The 23,907-nt window shown below is 41.6% G+C and overlaps 1 protein-coding gene across 1 annotated transcript in view; it reads right to left on the bottom strand.

Moving 5' to 3' along the window:
- Positions 1-2,745: 2,745 nt before the first annotated feature.
- The window catches only part of LMTK2 (lemur tyrosine kinase 2), a 35,013-nt gene continuing 13,851 nt past the window's right edge, over positions 2,746-23,907 (bottom strand). Inside the window, exons 7-14 of the mRNA XM_042864473.1 lie at positions 18,349-18,482; positions 15,830-15,914; positions 15,102-15,223; positions 13,654-13,803; positions 10,507-13,405; positions 8,965-9,100; positions 7,559-7,804; positions 2,746-6,589 (exon numbers count right to left, since the gene is read on the bottom strand). Of these exons, the coding sequence (XP_042720407.1) occupies positions 6,561-6,589; positions 7,559-7,804; positions 8,965-9,100; positions 10,507-13,405; positions 13,654-13,803; positions 15,102-15,223; positions 15,830-15,914; positions 18,349-18,482 (3,801 nt within the window). The 3' untranslated portion in view covers positions 2,746-6,560. The remainder of the gene's footprint in view (positions 6,590-7,558; positions 7,805-8,964; positions 9,101-10,506; positions 13,406-13,653; positions 13,804-15,101; positions 15,224-15,829; positions 15,915-18,348; positions 18,483-23,907) is intronic.

Genomic DNA, 23,907 nt, shown 5'->3' with positions numbered 1-23,907 from the left:
CCAGGGCTTCTCTCCGTTCTGAGTCCCCACCGCACACACACAAGACAGCAGCCTCACAATCACTCTTCCTCAAACATCAACAATCAGTCACAATTTCCAAAAATAATTCCTTACATCTTCATCCATCCCATGCAGTCACACAAGGTATCCTCTTAACACATTTGTGCTGATCAATCTACGTAAAAGTGGTTTGAGGTTGGTGAGCCATTTAAAAGAACTGGCCACAGGTGCACAGCTGCCCAGCACAGGACATCACCCTTAACTGCAGCAGGTGCTGAGAAGCTCCCAGCTGCACCACAGCAACCACACCACTTCCTCTCTTGGTTCTTTACAGCTGTATGTTCAGCTGCTGGGCACTGACAGTGGCTCAGTTCCCTGTCCATGTGGGTATCCTGGCCATCCCTAGGGTTCCTTACTAGCTAGGAGTCAAGCTTTACCAGAAAGGACAAGAATTCACAGAGCAGCTTGGGAAGGTAGCATCTAGGTGCCAAATGCCCACAGGACAGTTCCAAAAAACTTGTCGTGGCAGCTTAGAAGGAGCAATAGGTTTACAAAAGTATCATGAGAAAGAAAATGGGACTAAAGCCAAGCACTGGGTTTTATTCAGGACTTCTAGTTTAGCTCACTTAGCAGAAAAGTGCAACTGAAGGACATAAAAGTGAAAACAGGACAGAGGACACCGGTCAACTTCCACCCCTCCCTCTCCCCCCCAGCACAGTAAGTGCTGTTAGAGCAGAGAAATGAGCAGCTGCTCTCAAAAAGGATAATAGCCTGCAAGAATCAGGGAAGGGGTTCATAGAAGCAGCCAGAAAATAAAACTGGGAGGACAGCCCAGGAGGAAGGAAGCTTCAGCAAGGTGAGAGAGGAAGCAATGAAGTCCTACAAACTGCAGGTGAGGGTGAGCAGATAGGATGAGGTGGGATTAAGAGGGCACTCAGCTGGCTAAGCTTTGCTTTCAGACTGCAGTACACTGCAGTAACTCCCTGAGAAAGTGCCATGTGGAGCCACAGCCAGAGAGATGGCATGGGAGCAGAGGAAGAAGAGGAGACAGAAGAGCTCAGGGGGAGAAGAGTAGGGTATTCAAGAGCAAACAGAGGAGAACCACCACCAAATATCAGCAAGTCTGCACCCATCCCTCAGGGCTGGCATTACTTTTCTGCGACTTACCACTGTCATCAGCTGTGGAGAAGGACCTAGAGCCCAAAGGGGGACATGGCAGAGACCCGCAAGAAGCCAGGAGTAGCAGCAGCATCCATGGCAGCAGCCAGGGCACTGCCTGCCCTCAGGGCTGGGCCAGGGTCCACCAACAGAGATGCCTGGGAACGAGGAGCTTGTGAGGGACACAGGACCCTCACACGAAGCACAGCCCACAGGACACGCTGTTGGAAGTCTGCCCAGCAGGCGCTGCAACAATTGAGGAGGCAGCAGCAGCCCCACTGCCCTCCTCGTCACAGCTGGCTGCCTGCGACACGTGGCATTAGCAGTGTGGGCGGCCCCGGGGCCACAGCCCTGCAGCTGCCAGCAGTGTGCAACCTCAGCCCTGCCAGCACTCCAATGCTACGTGCTGGGTTTGGGCAGCACATGAAGGAGCACTGCCACAGTCTGCTTCTTCCCACGGAGGGAAAGTGGTGGGCAGGCAGCAGGGAACACAAGGCTGCCCGTTTGGGCTGGTCACGGGGCTTACGGGGCCAACAGTGCTACAGCAACATGGGCAGCATATAGAGGCACTGCTGCAGGCTGATGAGTGCATAAACAACTTGTCTCTGCAGGAGGAATGACTGCCAGACTTACTTCAGCAGGTGGGATGTCCTCAGGCGGAGAAGGAAAAGCCCATCCTAGTTCTGTGTTCTGCCACGGGCTGCGCAGGTTACCGCACCGCCTGTGCCACAAAGGCACTAAGAGCACTTCCATCCCCTGCAAGGAGGCTGCTGCTGGTAAAGATGCAGGAGCTCAGATTTTTTCAGTAAGTACATAAGACAGACAGTTAGTGCCATGGGAGCTTCCACACCTGTTCTCAATAATGACCGCTGTCTTGGTCAAATTTTAGCCCACTAGTTATATTTTAGCTAACGAAGTCAAGTCATCTTGGTGACAATTTCTTGTTCCCAGGACTCACACCAGCTGTTAGGTGGATGCAGGGGCTTGCACACCAGCTTCCAGTAACTACTTCACATTGCTGTGTGTCAGCATGATCTCAACAGGCGAGGAAGAGAAACAGTTCTTTTCTCCTCAGGGAGGGCCGGGCTGAGAGTCTGAATCTCACGTGAAAGAAACTACTAAAACATGTAAGTACTGCATTTACCTGGGGATCTTAAGTCAATTCAGCACATGCATTTAGATTGAAGCACAACTTCTACAAATCAATTCAAAACATTGTGAGGGAACAGCACCATTCACTTGTTTTCTGAAAGATACCTGTGAGTTCTTCCTATACATATTCAATTCTAGGATTAAAAGAAATGAATATACACATGTATTTAATTACACTGTTTCTAACTTGAGCGCTGCTTCTCTACTGACAATACGCACATGTTACCTGAAGTTGAAGCAAGGGTGAAACAGAAATAATTAAGGGTGGTATTATTTAATGTAGACTCATCTCCTGTGAGCTGTGAACTGTGGCTTTGAAGCTTTGGTACAATTCTCAGCCTCTGGATGCTAACACTGACAGTAGCCAGCTATGCTATACTGTGGACCAGAACCATTACTGGCATCTGTTTAAGAACGAACAAACAGACAAGGAGATTATAAATATATAACTATTTTATTTTTAATATTAAATATTTTTAAATTACAAGCAATTTATTGAATCACACTATGCATGATAATCAATATACAGTAGAAATTACAATTTAAAAATGTACACAATTTAAAGACATTTTGACCTGAAATTCATTAACTATGATATATTGCCATAAACCTCATACCTGTATTAAATTACAATAGGAAAACCTCATACCTATGGTTTTGTTACATAGTTTCTCATTTACAAATAGAATTAAACATATATACACACACATCAGTACCATTTGTCATTTAAGTTACACCTACAACTGTGCAAGTTCGAACAATTTCATAAACAAAACTAACTGTAAGTCATATTCAAGTTTCTGAAAAACAGGCTGCTGGTTTTACAAATACTTATTCTCAGTAAGTTTCTATGATGTTCGACTCCCCTCTACGCTTTTTCCAGTCTTGTACCGAAGCCATTAACACATAAGGATATTTCTGTATGACTTAAAGCTGAAGTAATTTTGTACACTCCGTTCTTAGTTAAGGCTATTTCTTATAAGGCTAATAAATTTTAATCCCACCAACTCACCACCTTTCATCAACCCCAACAAAAATAGCCATTCACCAACACCTGACAACGCCGACACACAGCGCTTCATCAAGTCCTTCACCAACCAGCCTCCTGGCGAAGGAAGCTTTGCGTGCAACATAAAAATCTGCTAAAAATACTGATAAAAAGAATGAGGCTTAAATGGCTTTCATTAGTGCATCAACAAGGATATGAAACATGCTGAACTCGACCCTTCCCACGAGCATGGCACTGCCACGAGCGGTTAGACATGCCACGTCCCTGCAGACAGGGATCTGGGAGAGGACAGGCCTTTCCATTAAGACTAAACACACTTCCCACGTTGTTGGCTTCTTACTACAGATCCTCATTTTTATTTTTGTAAATAAACTTCCTTAGGTGGGAAAAACATCAGGTTTCATAAATAACTTCAGCAGCCAAATTGAGACAATGTCTTTGGATAAAAGTATCGTACTAGGGAGGGAATTAAAATTTCAGCAGTCTGAAAAGAGATACATCTACTTCCGAAACTGAAACCATGCTCAAGTAGCTAGTGCAAGAATTTCATACAGTTTTAAGAATGATTCGTAACACAGCACCTCATTAAACACAATTTGTGGAATTACCAGTTCATCTTCGCTGTGCCACTGAGTGCTAGGTGGATATATTGCAGTATTGCTAATAGTTGACCAAATGTTTACTGTAATTTTATTTGTCCAAAAAAGACCCTTAGGATTATTGCCATCTAGCCTTCTGGATTACTGAAATAAACCCACGACTTAACTGAGGTGAGTCAACTTCACATGTTTCTCTCCTCTTTGTGTAGCTGAAAAGGACATTGCTTAATATCATACATATCCCAGCCCATTTGGAAAAAGTGCTCCTTTGGCAATTTGCTAGCAATTCGTCCCTTTGCACTAAGGGGTGAACTTTCAATCCCTACGTAAGATTTTCTTTAACCTCTGGTGAAGAACAGACATTGTATTTCCCTCAAACCAAGGGAATTCCTGCTGGAAGGCTGCACATGTGAGAAACAGCTGAGTTTCCAGAATTTTAAGGACCAAAGCGCACAACCAAATTTTAACATTGTGGAATACAAGCTTGTACTTCACTTTGGACCATACTCTAAGTCAAGCCATTCAAAATTAAGGCTGAACTCCAGGTCTGACACAGTCATTTTTCACCTCCCAGGGCAGATAAAACCACACACCATCTGCAGACTGCTTACAGAGCTTCATACTTAGTTCTGAATTTTCACACTTCAGAGTGTGAGAATTATTGAACCTCGATGTGATACCTTAATCTAGTTGTATCGAGGAGTTTAATATTGAAATTGTGGAATTTCTAAGCAATAATATGTGCACGAAGTCAATTATCTGTCTCTTAACATATCCCAAGCAGCTCACAGCTTCCTTAAGCCCTTCGCACTGAAGCACAATTCTTACCAGCTCTGAACCTGAGTGTCTCATCAAAAAAGTTCTCACCAACACATTGGCAATTTTAATAACTTGACAGAACTAAGTTGCTCCCTTTTGGTTGGTGTGGAAGCCAGTCGGGCCAAGGGCTGGACAGTGCTGGAAAGAAGCAATTAACATATTCCTTTTCATTGAAAAAAACCAAAATGCATACAGAAGTATAAGACACCAACTTCACAGATCTGTAAATATCCAGTCCTCCTGCACTTCAGAGGACAAATGCTTTCAGGTGACTGGATCTGAACACAGAGCACTACCACCACCATTATACTGAAGCCCTGCCCAAAAAAAGCCACTAAAATACAATGTAATTTAAAGCCAGGTAAACTGTTCCTGTCAGTGTTTCCTACAGATCTGCAGCTGCATAAGGCATTCCAAGAGGCCAGGGATTTGTTTCTCAAATTTACTCACTTTGCAATAGCAATTAAGGGGTTTTTTTTCCCCAAGCAATTTAAAGAATTTAACTAAATGCACAGGAAAGCATGAGGGTTCAAGAACCACGCTGTATTCCTTTCCCTACAGGCAGCTTCAGAGTAAACTTTACTATACAACATCTTTGGGTATGCATTTCAAGATGTACCATGGAGCCCTGCAGATATGTGACAGTAAGTCTGGCCTCACAAAGGGTGTAGAACTGGCTATTAACCATTAGTGTAATTCTTAATTGTCGGAACATCACTGAGAGGTAGATCTACCACAGGCCTCTGAATGGTAGCCCCAGTCTGCAGTCAGCAGAAGAGAGCTTCAAAATTCACAGAATGTACAACTGAAGGGCCAAACATGCCTGAAATCCAGTCTGTTTAAATCAGTCTTTTTTAGAAGATTCATAATTCCCAGTTTTGTACAGTCAATTTTGTTTCTTCTCTCTCCAAGGCAGAAAGTTGTAGTGCCAACTGGAAGGCCCTTAAGTGTGACACAGTCAGATGGAATTACAGTTCAAGCAGTCAGTAGGATCGTATTCAGGAATCGAGACATTATCTTTCATCTACAAATTCCAGAGTACATCATATACACTATTCCAGTTTCCTATAAAACATGAACACTAACAATCTCTAATCATCATTTAGAAATGGTACTGAATATAAGATTTCAGCAAATCTAACACTCGGAAGTTATGTACGTTTTACAAGTACCGTGCATAGCAAAGGCTACAAAAAGGACAAATCAAACTGGGTAACTGGGCCAATTCAACTTGTCTTATATTCCTCGAAAGATTTAACATTTTGATTCTGTACATCATCAGGAAATAGAGGAAGAATAATCCATAGTGCAATTGTAATAAGCAAAGTAACACGTAGTGATATCTTTTAAATAAATATGGCTCACTACTGATCAACTATCATTCATACAGTTCCAGCGACACAGCCACCTGTTGCACAGGACAGTTATGCACAATTCTACAACAGGTGTATGTTCAAACATAATGAACTACATGGAAAAATATAAAAAGAATACTATACAATCTCATACATAAGCCAGACTGTAGTGTAATTGCTTAACTCGTCTCTTAAGTTATCTGAAAAATACTTCAAGTACTTGAAAACAGCGGCAGAATCATCTTTCAGTAATGAAAAGCAAAATTGCACTGATTTAAAAATACATTACAAAGTTAAATACACATTCAAATTAATGTCCTGATTTAACATTGCTTTCAGTGTTTACTTTTATTTCTTAGGGCTTCTTGATTACCTGTGTCTCTCCAGGAGATCCAGAGTTCACACAAACAAGTTTCAGACACAGTCTGTGCGTCCTGTGTATGAAGTCCCAGAAAGTTTTCAACTATTTTAATCTTTTTCTCCATCTTCACTGCTTCCTGTTGGCAGAGGGAAGGTGCAGTGAGATCCCAGCACACCCATCACTGCTCTGCGAGACTTTTCCCACACCCTGCCATGCTGCTATCGCACACTCCTCTGTACTGGCTTATCTTTCCCTGAAGCTTTCAACTACTGTAACGCTGAGCTCACAGATGCATGTGCACTGCTGAAATCACACCACTCAGTGTCACTTCTCAGGGCAGCGCAGGATTTCCAAAATCTCTGATCTCAGTAAGTTACTGAGCTGCCAACATTATCTAACCAGTAAGCATGAAACAAGAACAATACAGAACTATGTAACTGATTACATTTTTACACTGATCATCAGAAACACTCAGCAATCATTAGTACTTTTATAATGCAATATTTTATCTAGATTAATAATACGCTGAACTGATTCAAGTTTGCCCTTTTTTCCCCCCTCTAAGTTGTCAAAAATGCATTCAAGCTTTAAAAAGCTTTTTGTCACATACAAGAAAGCTTCTGTTAATAGATTAGGTACTGGAACAGGCTGCCTAGAGAGGCTGTGGATGCCCCATCCTTGGAGGTGTTCAAGGCCAGGTTGGATGGGGCCCTGGGCAGCCTGGTTTAGCATTAAACGTGGAGGTTGGTGGCCCTGCATGCAGCAGGGAGGTTGGAGATTCATGAACCTTGAGGTCCCTTCCAACCCTGGCCATTCTGTGATTCTGTGATCCTGCTACTACTCAACAAACTGAACTGATTTGTTTAGCTTTCTGAACTATTCTACTCAGCTTTAGAAAAGACACCGCAATTCTTGAGAGAACATCAGAAATGCAGTTTCTAGAAAGCAACACATCAAAACTGTGAAACAGGCTTGGACAACTGTAGACAAATTCCTCATCCTGTGCAATACAATAAAACAACCCATGACAAGGCAATAACAGGAATTATTAATTATATTTATTAATTGGTAGCTTCAAAATAACAATTTTAACTAAATCACTTACCTCCTTGCTCTATATCTGAATCTGTAAGATGCGTAAGGGAAAAGCTTGCCATGTTTGCAGGAGAAATAGAGAATCTGGAGTAAGGGGATGAATGTGACCAGTTCTGTTCGAGAGTCCGGGCAGGAGGAGGCGGAGAGAAGTACTTGGACTGAAGAGGTGGTTTAGAGCTAATAAGGCTATTAGCTGCCTTTGATATAAAGGATGGCTCTGGGGAGGAGAAGTCATCGTCCCATTCAAAACCACCACCTTGGTGTAAAAAACAAAGGAAACAAGAGAAAAAGAAGCAGTTTACAGTACTGTAAAAGTCACATGATCTTAAAAGCAAGTCCCTGGAAGACTGCATTAGGTCAAAACAAACCTACTGTGCCTTCTCAGACAAGACCAAGTCGTAAGAAACAACACAGAATTACAGAGGATGCCAGTGAATTCTGGAAGCAAAATTCAAACTTGGGAGGCTTTTCTACATACCACACAAAAGCATAATACTGACTTCAGAACACCAACTCTATCATGTAAAACCATATAACACTATGCTCAGCAATAAAACAGAGGAGAGGAGTATGGGAAGTTAGTCATCTTTTGCCTAGGAACTGGCTAGGCACCTGTACACGAGAGCTGGTGAATGATTCTGCACCACTTTTCTTTCTTCTTCTACATCTCCTTGTTTGTTAAACATATTTTTTTTCCTCTCAACTCACAGATTTCCTTGCTTTTAATCTTCCTCTCCTCCCATCCCACTGGGAGAGAGCAAGTGGCTGTGTGCCCACCTGCCTTCCCACACGTCGACCCGCAGCATGCATACACTCACAGGACAGAGCCTGGAGAGAATAAAGGTCACAAACAGAGCACACTGACAGTCATCAAGACTGCAGAGAGGAGTGCAGCACCTCCCCAGATGCAAAACTCAGCTTCAGAACCCTGAGGTTCAAATCTTGCACTCATACCTACATTCTGACAACATCCAGCTGCTAAAGCAAATTATTTGTACAAGCACTCTAACGAAGCCAAGAAGTGTTGATGTGCTGCAACATCCAGACCAAATGGATAAAAACAGCCTCTTGAGCCAACCCTGCTGGGGTTTAGTCGGGGGGGGAGGTCACAAAGACAACTTACCTGCAGTTTGATCTGGGAGGAGAGGGGAGGGAAGGGGGTCACAAGGACTTCTTATCTGCAGTTCTGCAGTTCGGTTGCCTCTTGAGACACATCAGCAGATAAGCACTATTAACTCCCAAGCTTTGGTAAACAGTAACATTACTGTCCAAGCCTAGCTGAAGTATTTGCTTCAGATGTGGAACTGAAGCCAGTACAGTACAGTGTACTCATCAAACTATGTATTTCAAGTGACAGCTCATTAAAACTACGCAAAGCACTCTCAACCTGTGCTGCACATAAACATTTTCAAGTACCTTCTTCATCTGTTGAGCTTTCTGAATTTGTAAATCTGTTGAAGTAACTAAAACCCGAAGATGGAGCAGGAGTGCTGTGAGAGCCTTCGCCGTTCAAGTCTGCCACACGGTTTCCCAATTCCTTGGTTGGTGTTTCCTAACACAAACAAAACAGGTTTAACCCTTTTGTACACGCAATGTATCCATGCAGTTAGATGCCAGCTTTCCAAAACTTCTCATTTCCCTTTCAAATCTACCATTGAACAGAATGGCCTGCAAGCTCTTAGTTATAACCACGCAACAGAACTCTGAGTTCACTTCAAGCATATACACATACTTCCATTTTCTAAACAAGTTTTATCAACTCAATGCTAAAATGCATGCAGAAGTGACTATTTCAACATCATTTACAGTTAAAACATTTCATCTCCAATTGAACAGATATGGCTCCTTTATCAGCCACACACAGGCTGATATTGGTTTGGGTTTTTTTCCTGCTTTAAAGCAGCCTACAGCCCTGCCTCCCAGCATTTTTTGTTGGCTTGCTTGTTCATTTTTGTACTCCTTACTTCTAATTCAGGATGAAGAGGCTAATGCTGCACGACTGGTACGTGAAGCAGCCAACATGTTAGAAATTACAGGAAAGGTTCATAGTTCAACAACTGAGCAGTTTAATACATCTTATTTTTATCTTCCCCTTACAGTAGGATTATTACTCTACAGAACACAAAGAAATAAATACCACCTGTTTCCCACTGCAGGTGACGACTCCTGGCAGTTACACACATCACCACCAGCATTTGCAAAGCCTGACAACTTGACTGTTCTTTTAGACTCACTGTACTGATGGAAACTGATACAACAGGATTGTATTTTAATGTTGTAGCAACTGCACAAGATTAAGAATTGATCGAGCAAATGGGAAACAAATCTAACCTCGGGGTGCACAAGCACATCAGTGTTATTTTATTGAATCTGAACAACACTGTATTAATAAAAAGTAGTATTGTCATCTAACTACTTCCCTCACCTTTTGATTATAGCTTAAGGCAAATTGTTTTGTGCTAACTAAGGCAAGATCCAGTGTTTTTACCTGTTAATAAACACATTCAAACTTAAGTCCTCATACTCCATTAACAGGTAGTCTACTTCCATAAAGCCACAACATTCCAGGAAATAAAATTACTAACAAAATCTAGTCCATAATATGCTGTCTCACACACCCAATTTAAGCACAGTCTTACAAGCATCAGTGATACATGACTAAAACCAAGTTTAAATCTAGTGCATACAACCAGGGTTCAAAAAGCACCGGAAGTTTAGGACTTGGTAAGCAACCCTGTGCAAAGCAAAACTGCATCTGCAGTCACTGCAGCCATTCTATTGCCAGCATAAAACTGCACCTCAGCAGGAAGAAGTTTCTTTACACAAAGGAAGAAGAACCAACATCACAAACAAGATCCAAGAAAATCAACTTGTAATAGCGAGCCCACAAGTATTATTGATCTATTCTCCCACTTCATGTTTAAAACAACCTTTTACTTCTCATTACAAAACAGATACCTGATCAAACAGATAGACCGTGACATCATCAAAGAACGTTACAGCTTTCTTCTCGTTTTTCCAGTGCTCAGGTTGCCTTTCATGAAGAGGTTTGGGAAGTTTCAGTAAGCTTCTCAGATGTTTTCCATCATCCTTGTCAGTAAGGATCTCAGGAACTTGGTGAACAGTCTCATCCTCACTGTCAGAACTCAGGCTGTGCATGTGGAAAGTCCTCATGTCATCCTCAGAATCACTGTTTTCATCTTCCTCATCTGCATCATCACCGTCTTCTAAATCAAGCATGCCAGAAACATCAAGCTTGCCAAGGTATTTTCCTTCAATATCCGGCTCTTTCAGCTTTTGTCCTTCATTATGGTAGAAGGGCTTCTCACTATTACTGGAATCTAAAGAATTGTGTATGTTATGCACAGCCTTAAAGTCTCTGTGTGAAAGAAGTTCTGACGTGTTGGTGCCAACGCAAGAGACACTTTTACGGCAAGTCTCAGAGGGCTTTATTTCATCCCTCACATCATCTCCCACTGATATGTCCAGGGAATTCAGAGCTGCCTCAGTCCACTCCTCAGGACACCCCTGCACCCTTACACCCAGCTCTTGCATCTCTATCTTACGATTCAATTCAGGTTCTGTATTCTGAATACTGGTATCCTGGTAATTCCTTACATTGTGCTTTTGCGGTCTCTCTTCCAAACAGTGATCCTTCTCACTCTTATTCTCTCCTCTATTTGAAGAAGCACCACACGCAGTCTCCCTTGATAGATTTACAGTCTCTTCTGCTTTTTTGTCTGGCTCGGAATCATTATCAGAGAAATAGGCAGAGTCTCTATATGAATTTTGATTTGATAATGGAGTTACTTCGAAGTTGCTGTTCACTGCATCTAAGCAAGGTGCTGCTTCTGAAACAATGATGACTGGATTAGAAGGCAGATCACTGACACTGCTGTCACTGACCGCACACTGAGCGGTATCCCCATTGGAAGCATCCTCAACAATCACATGGGAAGTCCATTCCGGAGACTCCAGATTCTCTGTTTCATAGCCGCTGTCAGCAGGCTTATCAGGAGGCAAAAGTTTTTGAGGACTTTGAGCCTGTAAAGATTCCAAAACTTCAATTACATCTAAAGAATCCAAAGAATCAGGCGTCTCTAAGACTTGGTCGACAGTTTCCCTAGGAGATGGGCTGTCTTCCAAAAGGCTGTCCTGACTTGCGCAGTCTGAAGCACCAACAGAAATTAAGGTCACCTCTTCTGGAACATCCTTACAGTTCTCAAAATCACTTGATGTTTCTTGCCTTCCTTCTAACAAATCTTCATCTTTTTTGAATATGGGAGACTTACACTGCAAGTTTCTTTCTGCACCTTCCTGATCCCATTTTTCCCTAGTAAGAGCTATTTCATCAGACTCGGAAAGCATTCCCTGTTTTTTTTGTGTATCACACTGATCTGCTTCAGCAGCACTGCTATAAGATGAATTCTTTCCAACATTATTATTTTTTGCATTATTGGACAGCTGTTGAAAGAAAGTATCAGTGTTACAGAACAAGGCTTGGTTGACTTCCACATTTGGAAGTTTCCCCTCATCCTTCAAATAAGCAAGACTCGTATCTTTATCGTGCAACTTACGCACTGCAGGTGGACTGGAGGATGCCGCTGTGTCTCCGCTAGTGTGAGACCGAGAATTCGTATCTTTATCCACTGCTACTGGGTTCAAGTTTTCGTCTTTCACAGTTCCAGAGTTTTCACGTATTAAGGAAAAGACCTGCACATTTTCAGCCAATACAGGCGCAGGCTCTACAGAGCTCCTACTTGAGGTTTCTAATACACTTTGTAGAACAGCTTCTGTTTTTTGCCCGAAATCACTGCTGGTTTTATTAGACAGTACCCCTGTGAGTAAGTTTTTCTCTTGAAGAAACAAGAAGTTATCAGAAAGTTCTTCTAAAGTTACCAACTCAGACTGGCTAGAGATGTTTTCACATACAGAAACTGTTTTGTTTTCAAAAGCATGACTAGAATGCTCTTTCTCACCAAAACCTGTGACATTTGTAATGTCCGTGTTTGAGTTTGAAACGGTTGGTTTAAAGTCGTTAGGAAAATTATTTGTTTCAGCAAAACCAAGTATTTTTTTATTTGTTAATTCTTCTGATCTCTCAATGTCATTAAATATATTTTGGAAAGGACTTTCTGGACTACCGGTAGCAGGCAAAAATTCCTCTTTGGGATCTGTATTGTAGTGGAAGAAGTCCCCATCAGTGCTAGATTCTTCAACATCGAGATCCCTGAGAACCATGAAATGAGAACTTTTTTCTTGTACAGCTTCTTGATCCACTTCTGTAGTCAGTACAACTGATTGGTTATCGAAATTCATGCTGCAGCCACTACCTTTTTCCTCTAACTGGATATAGTAGTCGTTCCCAACTGAGAGTTTGTGTGCGTCAAACACAGGTAACACCCCAGGAACAGCTAGCGATGCTTCCTGACCACTTCCATCCTGTGCTCCTGGCCCTTGCTCTGAAAGGGACCTCTCAAAAACCTCCACTGGATAGAAAATACTCGTGTACGCCATTGCTTCATCAGGATTCACGTGACCACACTCATCAAAATGATCGTGTTTAGCTGCCTCCCAGATATATTCAAAGCTGAGACCCTGGCTTGTTTCAGTTACAGTAAGAACTTCCTCCATCTCATGGCCAAGTCTATCTCCCGTGAAGTGATCTAGGATCGGAAATGCAGAATTATTTGTTTCTCTATTTGAGGTGTTTGGCTTGAGAGCGTTCCACTGCTGTTCAAAATCAATCTCCGAGTCCCTTTGGCTCTGCATGCGAAGGTAAGTTAGAAGTCTGTGCACTTCTTCTGCTGTTGGTCTCTTCTCTGGAGGTAGCCAGCAGAATTGCAGAACTTCATACCTATGCAAACAAGAAACGTGTTTCAACAGTTTCCACGTAGAAAGCAATTTACAGTAATCAGATCATTAATGAACTAAAGAGCAAAACACATTACTGACAGGAATTTGAATCTACAGCAATTCCTCTCATTTTTCCCTGCTGTTTCTTTGTCAGTAACTTGCCATAATTTCAATACACTTCTAAGAGAAATGGCTAATACAAAACATCTCCACCAGCTATAAAAAGAAGTTTAAAAAGTTGAAGTTTACCATCTATCAGAGTATGGCTGCTCCAGACGCGGCTTAAAAAGTTTAACCTGCTTCTCCTTTATGACATGGGTTAAGACCTCTCTGTCGGAGAAGTCTGAGTAAGGCTGAGCAGCATTCTCAAACAGCTCCCATAACGTCACACCCAGGGACCTGGAAAAGAGCAGCAGAATGACGGTACGTCCCAAGAACTATTTTAAAATTGCTGTAAGAAAACAAGTACTACATAAACAATTCACAAAAACCACCAAACACCACTCTCCTATTGGCTCAACAGGAATGTCAGAATCCGTTAACTCATTTTAATTGCATTTGATGGAAAGCTAGAAGCTCTTTGAAAGCAGTGCCAAGGAAGGTATTGAAACACAGAAGCTGCAAACGAGTGATCTGTGGAAGAAACTCTTGCATATTAAAAAAAGTAACCTTATGGTTAGTACAACAGCAGGAAAGAAAATCTTTAGTCAAGAATTGCAGTCACAAGTTCGATCACTAGAAAGCAGATCTGTGTCAGTCTTCTTTACACTACATTTTTGAAGCTGCAGAACTGGGAAGTGCTGTATTTGCTCAGTGCTACATGCTACATTAACCATATTTTCAGTGACTAAAGTTGATCCCAATTACCATAGAACTACTCGGTTCAGAAGAGGTCTCTGGAAGTAATCTAGTAGCAACTTGAACAAAGCAGTTCTGTATAAAAGGCATTAAAATTTGGAATGCTTAAGGCCCTGGCTGCTGGTAGTTCAGATTAAGAATACAATCCAAGGAACTTTGCTTGAGGAATGCAAGAAAAAGTACTAAGATCATTTGTACACATCTTTCTATAAACCTAGGTTTACATTAAAAATAAAGCAATTTATTATCAATATCCTTGAATACAAATGTTTTCAAGAACTGTCAGCCCAAGCCACAAATTCCATCCCTCAAATTTCCTTGGAATTGAAGGGGAACTCGATGACTTAAAAAAAATTCCTCATCAAGACTTTCTCCAGTCCCTCTGTAGCTCTTTGGTAACAGAGGCAGCTAACTGCAGCCCTCAAACATTACACCACGAAACATTTCTACCAATTAAACTTAGTTGAGTTCTAGTGGGATCAACGTCAGTGCGTTTTCAGATCACCTGCAGCTATTATATATTAATGCAAAAATTATTCACTACTTCCTTCCTTCACAAACTCTCAAATACATTTGTCAAACAGAGCAACTTTTTATTAATGTTTTTTTTCTGCTTTCTTAATCTGGTTGTTCTCACAGCACGTTTCTAAGCTGCTTTCCAAAGCAAGATGAAGTTTCAGATTTGTAGAGATTATCCTACTGTACATTTGATAAAGCCAACAAGCAGTGTACTTGGTCAACACTCAATTTAACTTTAAACATCATTTATTTCTTCATATAATCTTCAAAAATCTATTCCAAAATCTAACACTAAAATCATTTTTAAATTTGCTACATACCATATGTTACTGTATTTATTTTGCTCTGCTGATAACAGTTTGTCTTGAAAACTCGTTACTAACTCAGGTGCGGTCCAGCGGAGAGGAACAAGTTTCTTCCCATCTGTCTCAATATAATCTTCCTATAGTATTGAAGGAAAAACAACTGAAAAAACATTGAATCTACTCCCAGAACCTGACAAACTTTTCCTTAGCCTGGTTTTATGTGATCACTGTGTGCAAAATGGGAACTGAAATAAATCCCATTTTACCCAAGTAGCAGAGAAAGTGCTACAGAAGAAGCAGCACTCACTGCACAATAAAACCCAACACCAACTTCTTGTTTAGGATCTGCTACTCAAAACTTTTCAATGCATGCTTTTCATTTTTCACATTCTCAGTATTTTTAAGCATTTAAAACACTTCCTTTAAATGTCATTGCATTTTCTTTTCTTGAAATGTCAAAGTGAATTTTTGCATAACACCTGCCATTACCATTTTAGGACTACTGCACATTAACATACAAACACATACATTTAACCTTAACGAGCAGTTTCTATAAGCTCCACTTCTGGAAAAATCATCTATTCTGCTGCATGAGGCTTGCTACAGCTCTCTGCCAGCTATACCCTGAACATCCAATAACCAAAGAAAAATCTACTACCAAATCACAACCTTAAAACATTCTCGTTATGACCTCACGCTTTCAAACCCTTACAAAGAATTGGTAGGTGACCAGAGTAACTTACCTTGTACCTACTGAATCCTATACCATAATCTCCTACTTTGACATTTAAATCAGACGTAAGAAAGCAATTTCGTAAGGCCAAGTCGCTGCAAAAGCAAGCAAATAAATAGTGAGTCTTCAACCCAAAGAGAGACCAACGGGTTAAAAAAAAGGAATGCTTTAGAGGAGTCGGGCCAGAACTTGGAGTATCAGATGAAAAAAACCATCCTCCAAAGGTAACCAGTTACACACAGGTACATGCTACAAGAGAAGCAGCAGGATGCACCCAGTAACCAGCCACGTGGGGAGATTCATTTAAAAACTGCAATTTTGAGCCAAACTAAATGTGATGATGGTTACTTTTACATACAAAGCCTAAAATATTAGAAAGCGACTTCAAATCAATAGTAGGTTACATTGGCATGATTAAACTACTGCAGGCTAAGACTAAAGTATCAGTTTAAAAGCCTGACAGAATTCACACTGTCCTTTACAAATGAAGTCCAGGATGTCACCTGTGGTGGTAAAGGATCCTTGTAGAAGCCCAGACTATGTCACAAATACATGCAACCACTGCATTCTGCTTATTCTACAATGCAGATCACGCAGGACTGTCACAGACTGGAACAACGTCAGCCCCATTCAGCCCACCTGTCACTGCACGCCTACCAGTTTCACTGTCAGAAGCAAAGGTTACCAACAACTCACAGCAGGTTTAAATACCTACCAACTTACAATATGACACTAAGCAACTAGTGCTATGTTACCTTCACAGCTAAATTCCTCTGAATAACAGTCATGCATTACGTTTGAACAAGAACTGTGTGTCTGACAAAGACCATCAGAAGTACTCGTGCATTTCATAGAAGCTCCTTTAATAATCAAATCCAAGTTCCTTTGGTAAAGGAAACAAAAGGCTCTTGAAAACACACTTGCAGTTTCTGCCACAACCCAGACCACAACCACTCTCAGCCAGCAGTGCTGCTGGAACAACATGAAGCTGCCTCAGCCCACCATGCAAACTCAGAAATCAGTGCAAGTGTAATGGAAGTGCACCACAAGAACTCTACCACTGCTTCTGTGTGCATTAAAAGCAAAATACCCCCAGTGCATGCTCTGGAAACCACACGATCTCTTTACTTAAAGGAAGAAGGAATTATTTTTCCTTCTAGAATCACTGCGTTTCACAGGACAGAAGCCCTGTGTAAGCTTGAAGCACACCCCAAAGCTCTTCAGTTTATTTCACACTACTTAAATAAATATCCTAAGAGAACAGAAATACATCTTCAGCTGCTTGAATTTACCACTAACAACAAAATCACTGATGCTGGAGCTTTACCACTTACTCTGACAGCATCAGGATAGTGCTGCTAGAAGTAAACATTTACAATGATACTTTTGCAGATCCACAGAATAATTCATCAACTTTAAGTGTATTTAACTGAAAATGCCTTGATAGAATGCAATACCTACAAAGCCACACTGCTGCAGTACAAGGAACAGCCATCAGTCAGTGTAGTAGGCACAACTGGTACGACCTTCAAGTCCTTTGCAGCGGTTAATTAAGACGTTTAACAATGCTCAATTTTGTTGCTGTTTTATGCCGTCACTTTAAGAATGAAGTTTAATAGTTTCCCCTAAACAGCACAGTGTGCACTGACAAGCTCTAGCACAAGTCCTTGATTTGCTTATAGAGATGATGGAAGTGGTATTTCTGACCAAGAACCGACTGACCCAGCAACCACCACCACCAGGAAACAAAGCTGTGACACTAATGGTTCCAGGTAAGGCACATTTGGGGAGCAACTACTCCAATACTTGAGTCACTCCAAGTCTACAGGGGATGCGTTCCAGCTCCTTCATGTGTCTTTAACCACGAACCCCGGCATAAGTCAGAGCAGTTAGTTTCATAAACAGATTTTTTTCAGACCTCTTACAACTACTGCGTTGTTCCCCAGTAACTGCACCATCTTTAACTACAAGTCAAGAAATTCTGGATTTCTCTCCCCAGTCACTGAAACGAATATTCTCTCTGCTTATGGTCTCTACCAATTCTGACTAGCTCCATTTCTGAAGATCGAGAGGCTGCATGAACAGTGATTTAGTGAGAGATACCCTGCTTCAGATTTTTTCATTTTATCTCAGCTTCTCTCTTACTACATCAAGAAAGCAGCGACTTTCATGTTTAGTATCAAAGCTAATATGCTACCAAAAAGTTCTATTTTGCTGTAAGCCATCAAAGTACAGTCAGACTTATCAAAATTCTAATTACACCCTTCCTTCCCAATAAAAGTTATTTAACTTGTCTAAGAATTAATCAAACCATTGTGTCTTCTGCACTGGCTTTGCAGAAAGCTGTGCTGTACGGGCTGCAGAGCTCAAAGGCAGGTGGGGCTGTACAACCACACCAACCAGCACCGCCTTCATGACTTACAGCACACAAATATGGACAAAACACAGTCTTGAGCACATGCTTGTTTCAGTGAAAATATCCATATGAATTCTGAAGCACATCCTAAGTAATTTATTTGGAAAACATACCTATGCACAAAATTATGTTTATGCATTACAGCAAGTCCAGCAGCAATCTCACATGCCATTCTCTGTAGCAGCATGATTTGTGAATCTCCTCTAATGTGGTCCTGCTCATTGCAGATATAAGTTTTCAGGTCACCCTGTAAAAGACATTGAAAATACTGATCAGTGCTGTGCATTGAGTGAATCTCAAAAGTATTTAATGAAAAGCCACCTAACAACAAAGCTTTATCAGTCAACAAGGCTAGCGCTAGATACAAACACATCTGTGCTTAATAAAGAATCTCAAGTTTCCCATCACCACCAGGATACCTAGGGAAGTTATCCAAGGCAGATGGTACATCCTTTTAAGGGTTTTTAAATCACATTATTTAGTAATTAACAGCTAGATTACCACAAAAAAACCATAACTGTCAAACAGTAATACCTTCCAGTACAAATATGAGGAGCTTCTATTTTTAAACAGGCTAAGTCAAAATTGCAAGTGCTCCCATTCAGCAAAGCTGACTGGAATACACAGGGGGATGGGAGGGAGAGGCAACAGTTTCCGCCATTGCTGGCTCATCAAAACTGCAGGGATAAAAGAGCACAGTAATACAGCCCACTCCCATCAAGCAAATGGCTTCAGAAGGCATTTTTGTTTTAGAAGAAAATGAATTGTATGGAAGCTGCACAATACATTCCATCAACTTATTTCATTGGTGTAACATCGTGACTGGGCTCTAACTGCGCGAGTCACCTGTGTCTCAGCTTGGACTTGGAGGGAGAGTGAAAGGAGGTCTTGAGGGTGTACAGACAAGGCAGCAGTCTATGCACTGCCTAAAATGTGCTTCTTTACAGAAGAGCAAAAATCACTACGCTTAAGTATTTAAACACGTGTAAGCACACATCCGCCTTTCCACCTTGCTGGAGCAGAGCTCAGGACTCCCAAATGAGCAGAGTCCATAACAGATCCCCTATCCCACAGCACAACACACCCAATGTCAGCCCTAGGTGGCAGCACGCTGCTGAGGAAAGGCAAACTATCAGTTGGGAAACTGTCCTCACTATTAGAACAGCAACTGCCTGCTTACAGGTTGTCCCAGTTGGATTAAGCTCCTGGGATGCCTCTAGGTGCACAAATGAATTACTTTTTAATTTTTAAATGCATTAGTAGCAGCAGTGCTGTGTGGCATCCCCTCGTTAGTAAATAATTCATGTAGACACACATTCTTATAGGAAATACAACTTGCAATCTAACATCTCAAATCATATCTGTTGTTTTCCCCATCCTATTTAGAGCAACATTCAAGGGTAAAATACAGAATTGCTTTTTGGTATTGGTTTAAGATAATACTTATGCCAAACTTGGGGGATACTGATGAATACCTTCAAGTGCTGGACTGCCACCCGGATGGAGCTGCACAGGCTGGAAGAAGGGCTCCTGTACCTCCTGGTCTGCAATGCTGCTTCGAGCAGGAAGCTGAACTGGAGAGCTCCTGATGTTCCCTTCCAGCCTGAATTATCCTACACCTCCCTGCCTACCAGCAGACAGCAGCAATGCAACAACAATATTATATGAGCCACAAAACAGCCCTTCATTGGACAGAGGTTTTTAATGCAGTAAACTTCAAAGTTTACATATTTGAGTAAATACTGCTATGCAAAATTCCCTGCTCAGATACCTAAATCACACTTCAGGAAGGCTCCACTTGTTCTGCCACTGCCTCCTCTCTTTTCTCTTGGGAATCAATGAAGAACTAGATTATACTTTTCCTTCCAACCCCTCTCAGTTCTAGCCAGGATCAGTTCAGCCTTCTCTGTAAAGCAGCCCACAACATACTGAGACTTATTCCTACCACCGCCCAACCACTAGAAGCCAGGGACATCATTTATCTGCAATATTCTTCTGTGGCTTTCCAGGCTGTGCAAGTCCACAAGGACACCCAAACAGCTGATGTGACTCTTCAAACCAGCAGGTACTGACAGGAAGAGTTTGAGAAGTGTAAAGAAGTTGCCAAACTGTGCCCACACAACACTCCCTACCAGCTGGAAAGCTACCTGCCAAGCCACACAACACCACATAATTAAGAGAATGAAAATATTACTTCTGCCTCTCTACTCCTCCAACATTGCTCCATTGCATACGTACCTGTAATGACTGCTGTTAAAATATTTGAAAGTGGTGTACACTATACATCCTTTACATCCTTAGAAAGTTGTTACAGTACATGTAAGTTTAAGCAATATTAAGCAGTTCTCAGAACAAGAAGTCTTTGGACCCAACAGACATGATTTCTGATGCTGCCACAATCTATCAACCCTCCATTTTTCTCTAGTGATTATTAAGCAGATTGTTGAACTCTGGGTAAGTTTTCGTTGCAAAGTTGGGTTTTTTTTATTATTATTATTATTATTTGAGAACAATGCTTTCAAGTGGCAGTAATCAGAAAGGCCAAACAAAAGAGAACTACTGCAGGCAGGCACCTCCCAGTAACAGCACCCCTGAAGCAAGCTACTGGCATTCTGGGCAAAAGCTGCATGCTGCTGATCTCATCTGCCCGGGGAATTGTAAAATATTTCTTCAAGAACCATTAGACAGGCAAATCAGCCTCAGCATATACGTGCTACCTCCACATTTGAATAACTTTCCCTTACTCATAAATTATGTCCACTCATTAGAGGAGTTGCTGTGCTGACAGAATGCTGGCCATGCATGACCAAGTAATATATGAAAGTTAATAAGCCAGCTACCACTATTTTTAACCTGGCTCCTTTCTACAGCCTTTGATAGCTGGCTAGTAAGACAGCACTAACACACTAAGCAACCTAATGCAGGATCTTTGAAGAACTTGTTATTTCTTCTGATAATTGTCAATTAACAAAGTTAAACAACTGTAATACAGATGAAGAAAAATTAAGACTTAAGCCTTTCAATCATGTATGCACAACTGCCTGCATGCTTCTTGCTCAGCTCTTTAAAACAAAGGATGCAGAGCAGCTTGGATTACAGCACAGAACATGCTAAAAGCTAGCAAATGTAGCTACTGTGTATACAACCAGGCTGTCCTGAGGAACAGAAATACCTTGAGGAGCTTTTATGGCCAAGAAAACAAGTAACTGAGCTGAAGCGCATTCAGTGCTGCTACCATAGCAGTCAGCTCTATCTGCACTGCAGCTTCCAGTGCTTCTGATCATCCTTCTGGTGTCAAGGACCCTGGGAGCTGCTATACTCAACAGGGCTACCTGAGCAGCAGAGCCAACATCAAGAGGCCCCATAAAGGCTACAGATCCATACAGGAGAAGTTGCAAAAAGGAGAGATTCTATGATATCCAGTGATTTTGAAGGAGCATGAAGAAATCGGCCTATAGACACAGTTCTGAACAGCAGACACTTCTCATTACTCAGCATACCAACTTGCAAAGAAAAATCTGCATGCCTGGAAGAACCTCAAAGAGCTTGACATCTGAAGAGAACTTCCTATACAATCCAGCCGACACATTCACTACCTTTATACTAAGCCATCTCAATCATATCAAGTACCATAGATCAAAGCAGTTTTTTTGTGGTTGTGTAAGTACACACAGCACCAGTAACACCAGGTGAAGAGCTTTAGCACAGCACTATACTGCAACCAGAAGAACAGCACATCTGCCATCCTTATTCTTTGAACAGCGCGCAGCCAGCAGACGCTGGAACCTTCAGCCAACCTCAACAGCCTCCTTTCTTACAGCCTTCCAACTGCACAGCTTCATACTGGCCCATTTTGGAAGCACCTCCACACTCACTGGACTGCCCAACTTCAGGGAAAAAAAAGCTACAGAAAAACCTCTCACCTCTGGTAAGATCACTTACTAGAGCCCTGAAAAATCCAAGTAACTGCCATCCCAATCACAATAATAAAAGCAGCTTTTAGAGTATAGCCCACTGAAAATAAAAAAGAATTATCATCAAACAACTGTCTACAAAGGCAAACTACCTATCTTTTAATTCCAAACTGTGCTGTCTGCCTTCCTGCACATCCCTCCCTCCATCACATCTCTCATCTCCCAGCACTTCAGTACTGCTCCCTCCCACAGAGGCCCAAACACCACTACAGAAGTCAGTGATAGAGATAACTGAGCTAACACTGCACTCACCAAAATCTATTATACAGCTATTTTAAGTGAGCTCCACCTGGCCTGCCCAGCCCTGTGTATTTGTGCACACAGTGAATAAAGCACCATCATCTCCAGCAGATACTCAGTTCTGCTAAGTATGAACACTTCAGGTGAGCCAGGCTTTCAGTATGGAAGTCACATACAACACACTACAACACAGAATACTCCAAAAAACAAGTTTTGGTTCTCTCTGAATAGAGTAAGCAAGACATCGATTCTCCATTTCACTGACATCCAGCTACACACAAATGTACAGAGCTGCCGTTCGGGCTGTCAGGCTTACTGCCCCTAGTTAAAGTGAAAACCTATTTTATCTCCTTAAGTCAAATCCTTTCCAGATTACTCTGCAGGATCATGACAATTTTTGGCACTAATCATCAGGCAAACCAAGATTTTTTTAAAATATATACTTAAAGTATGGCAATCTTCACAAGTGACTCCAAATTCAAAATCAGATTAAATCATGTAAACATTTAAAATCATGGCAGTAGTTAAATCTGGTTAAATATTTAGATGTGTGTCTACTAACAAGCCTTATATTCTTTTTAAAAGTCCTTTTAAAAGAAACTACAGCTTGAGTGCCAACTTAAAATCAGTACAAAGTATTCCATTCCTGCACACTGAAAAAAACAAACACTGTCTGCTTCACCTTCAGCACACACTTTGGAGACCAAAACCTAACAATTCACCCTGATCAACCATTCCAGTTATTTCTCCCATAAGAAAAAAAAAAAGATTTTATCAGCATTTCTGTCTCATTGGTTCACCCAGCCCATAAAATACCATTATTTAAGGCCACAGATTGATGTTTTTACAAGAAAACTCAAAGTTCGTGCCCCCAGTGATTTAAAATGCCTGAGGCATGCAGTGCAACTAGAGCCCTGTTTGTATGCCTCAACTTAAAGAGAAGCTCTGTAGTGGCAAAGCAGGTGAAGGACCACACTGAATTTTATAAATACAAGCTCTTTTCTTCTCAAGGACTTAGAAACACACGTAGTCACCTCTGAGACCATTTCTGCCTTAACATTTTTCAACTTGGCGTTCAATATTTAGACTACAAACGCTAAAAGCAGCTATTGAGCCTATTTTCAGGCCGCCACCTGCAGCTCCGAGCGGTTTGTCTGTTTTGTTTTTAATACTGTGCTGCGCTACAATAAAGCCATTCAGGTTCCACCGCCACGTCCAAATTTTAGTTTGTGAGGTGAAGAACAGGCACAGCCCCCAGGTCCCACTCACACTGCATCCCCTTCGTCACAAAGCTCGTGCAAATCCCAGCACGTGCCCAGGAACAACGTGACTGAGCAGGATGTTTGTGCAGTTCCCCCTCCCATCTCCAGTGGCCTTTGCAGCAGCAAGAGCAGCATAGAAAGCAATGAGCCCACCCTCACTGCGCTCTTAGCTCTTCTAAGGTGTCCAGGAAGCAGT

Source organism: Lagopus leucura, unplaced genomic scaffold (assembly GCF_019238085.1).
Source record: "Lagopus leucura isolate 7727_CA_CO unplaced genomic scaffold, USGS_WTPT01 Super-Scaffold_760, whole genome shotgun sequence".
NCBI lineage: Eukaryota > Metazoa > Chordata > Aves > Galliformes > Phasianidae > Lagopus > Lagopus leucura.
This window is presented reverse-complemented; position numbering and strand designations above follow the sequence as displayed.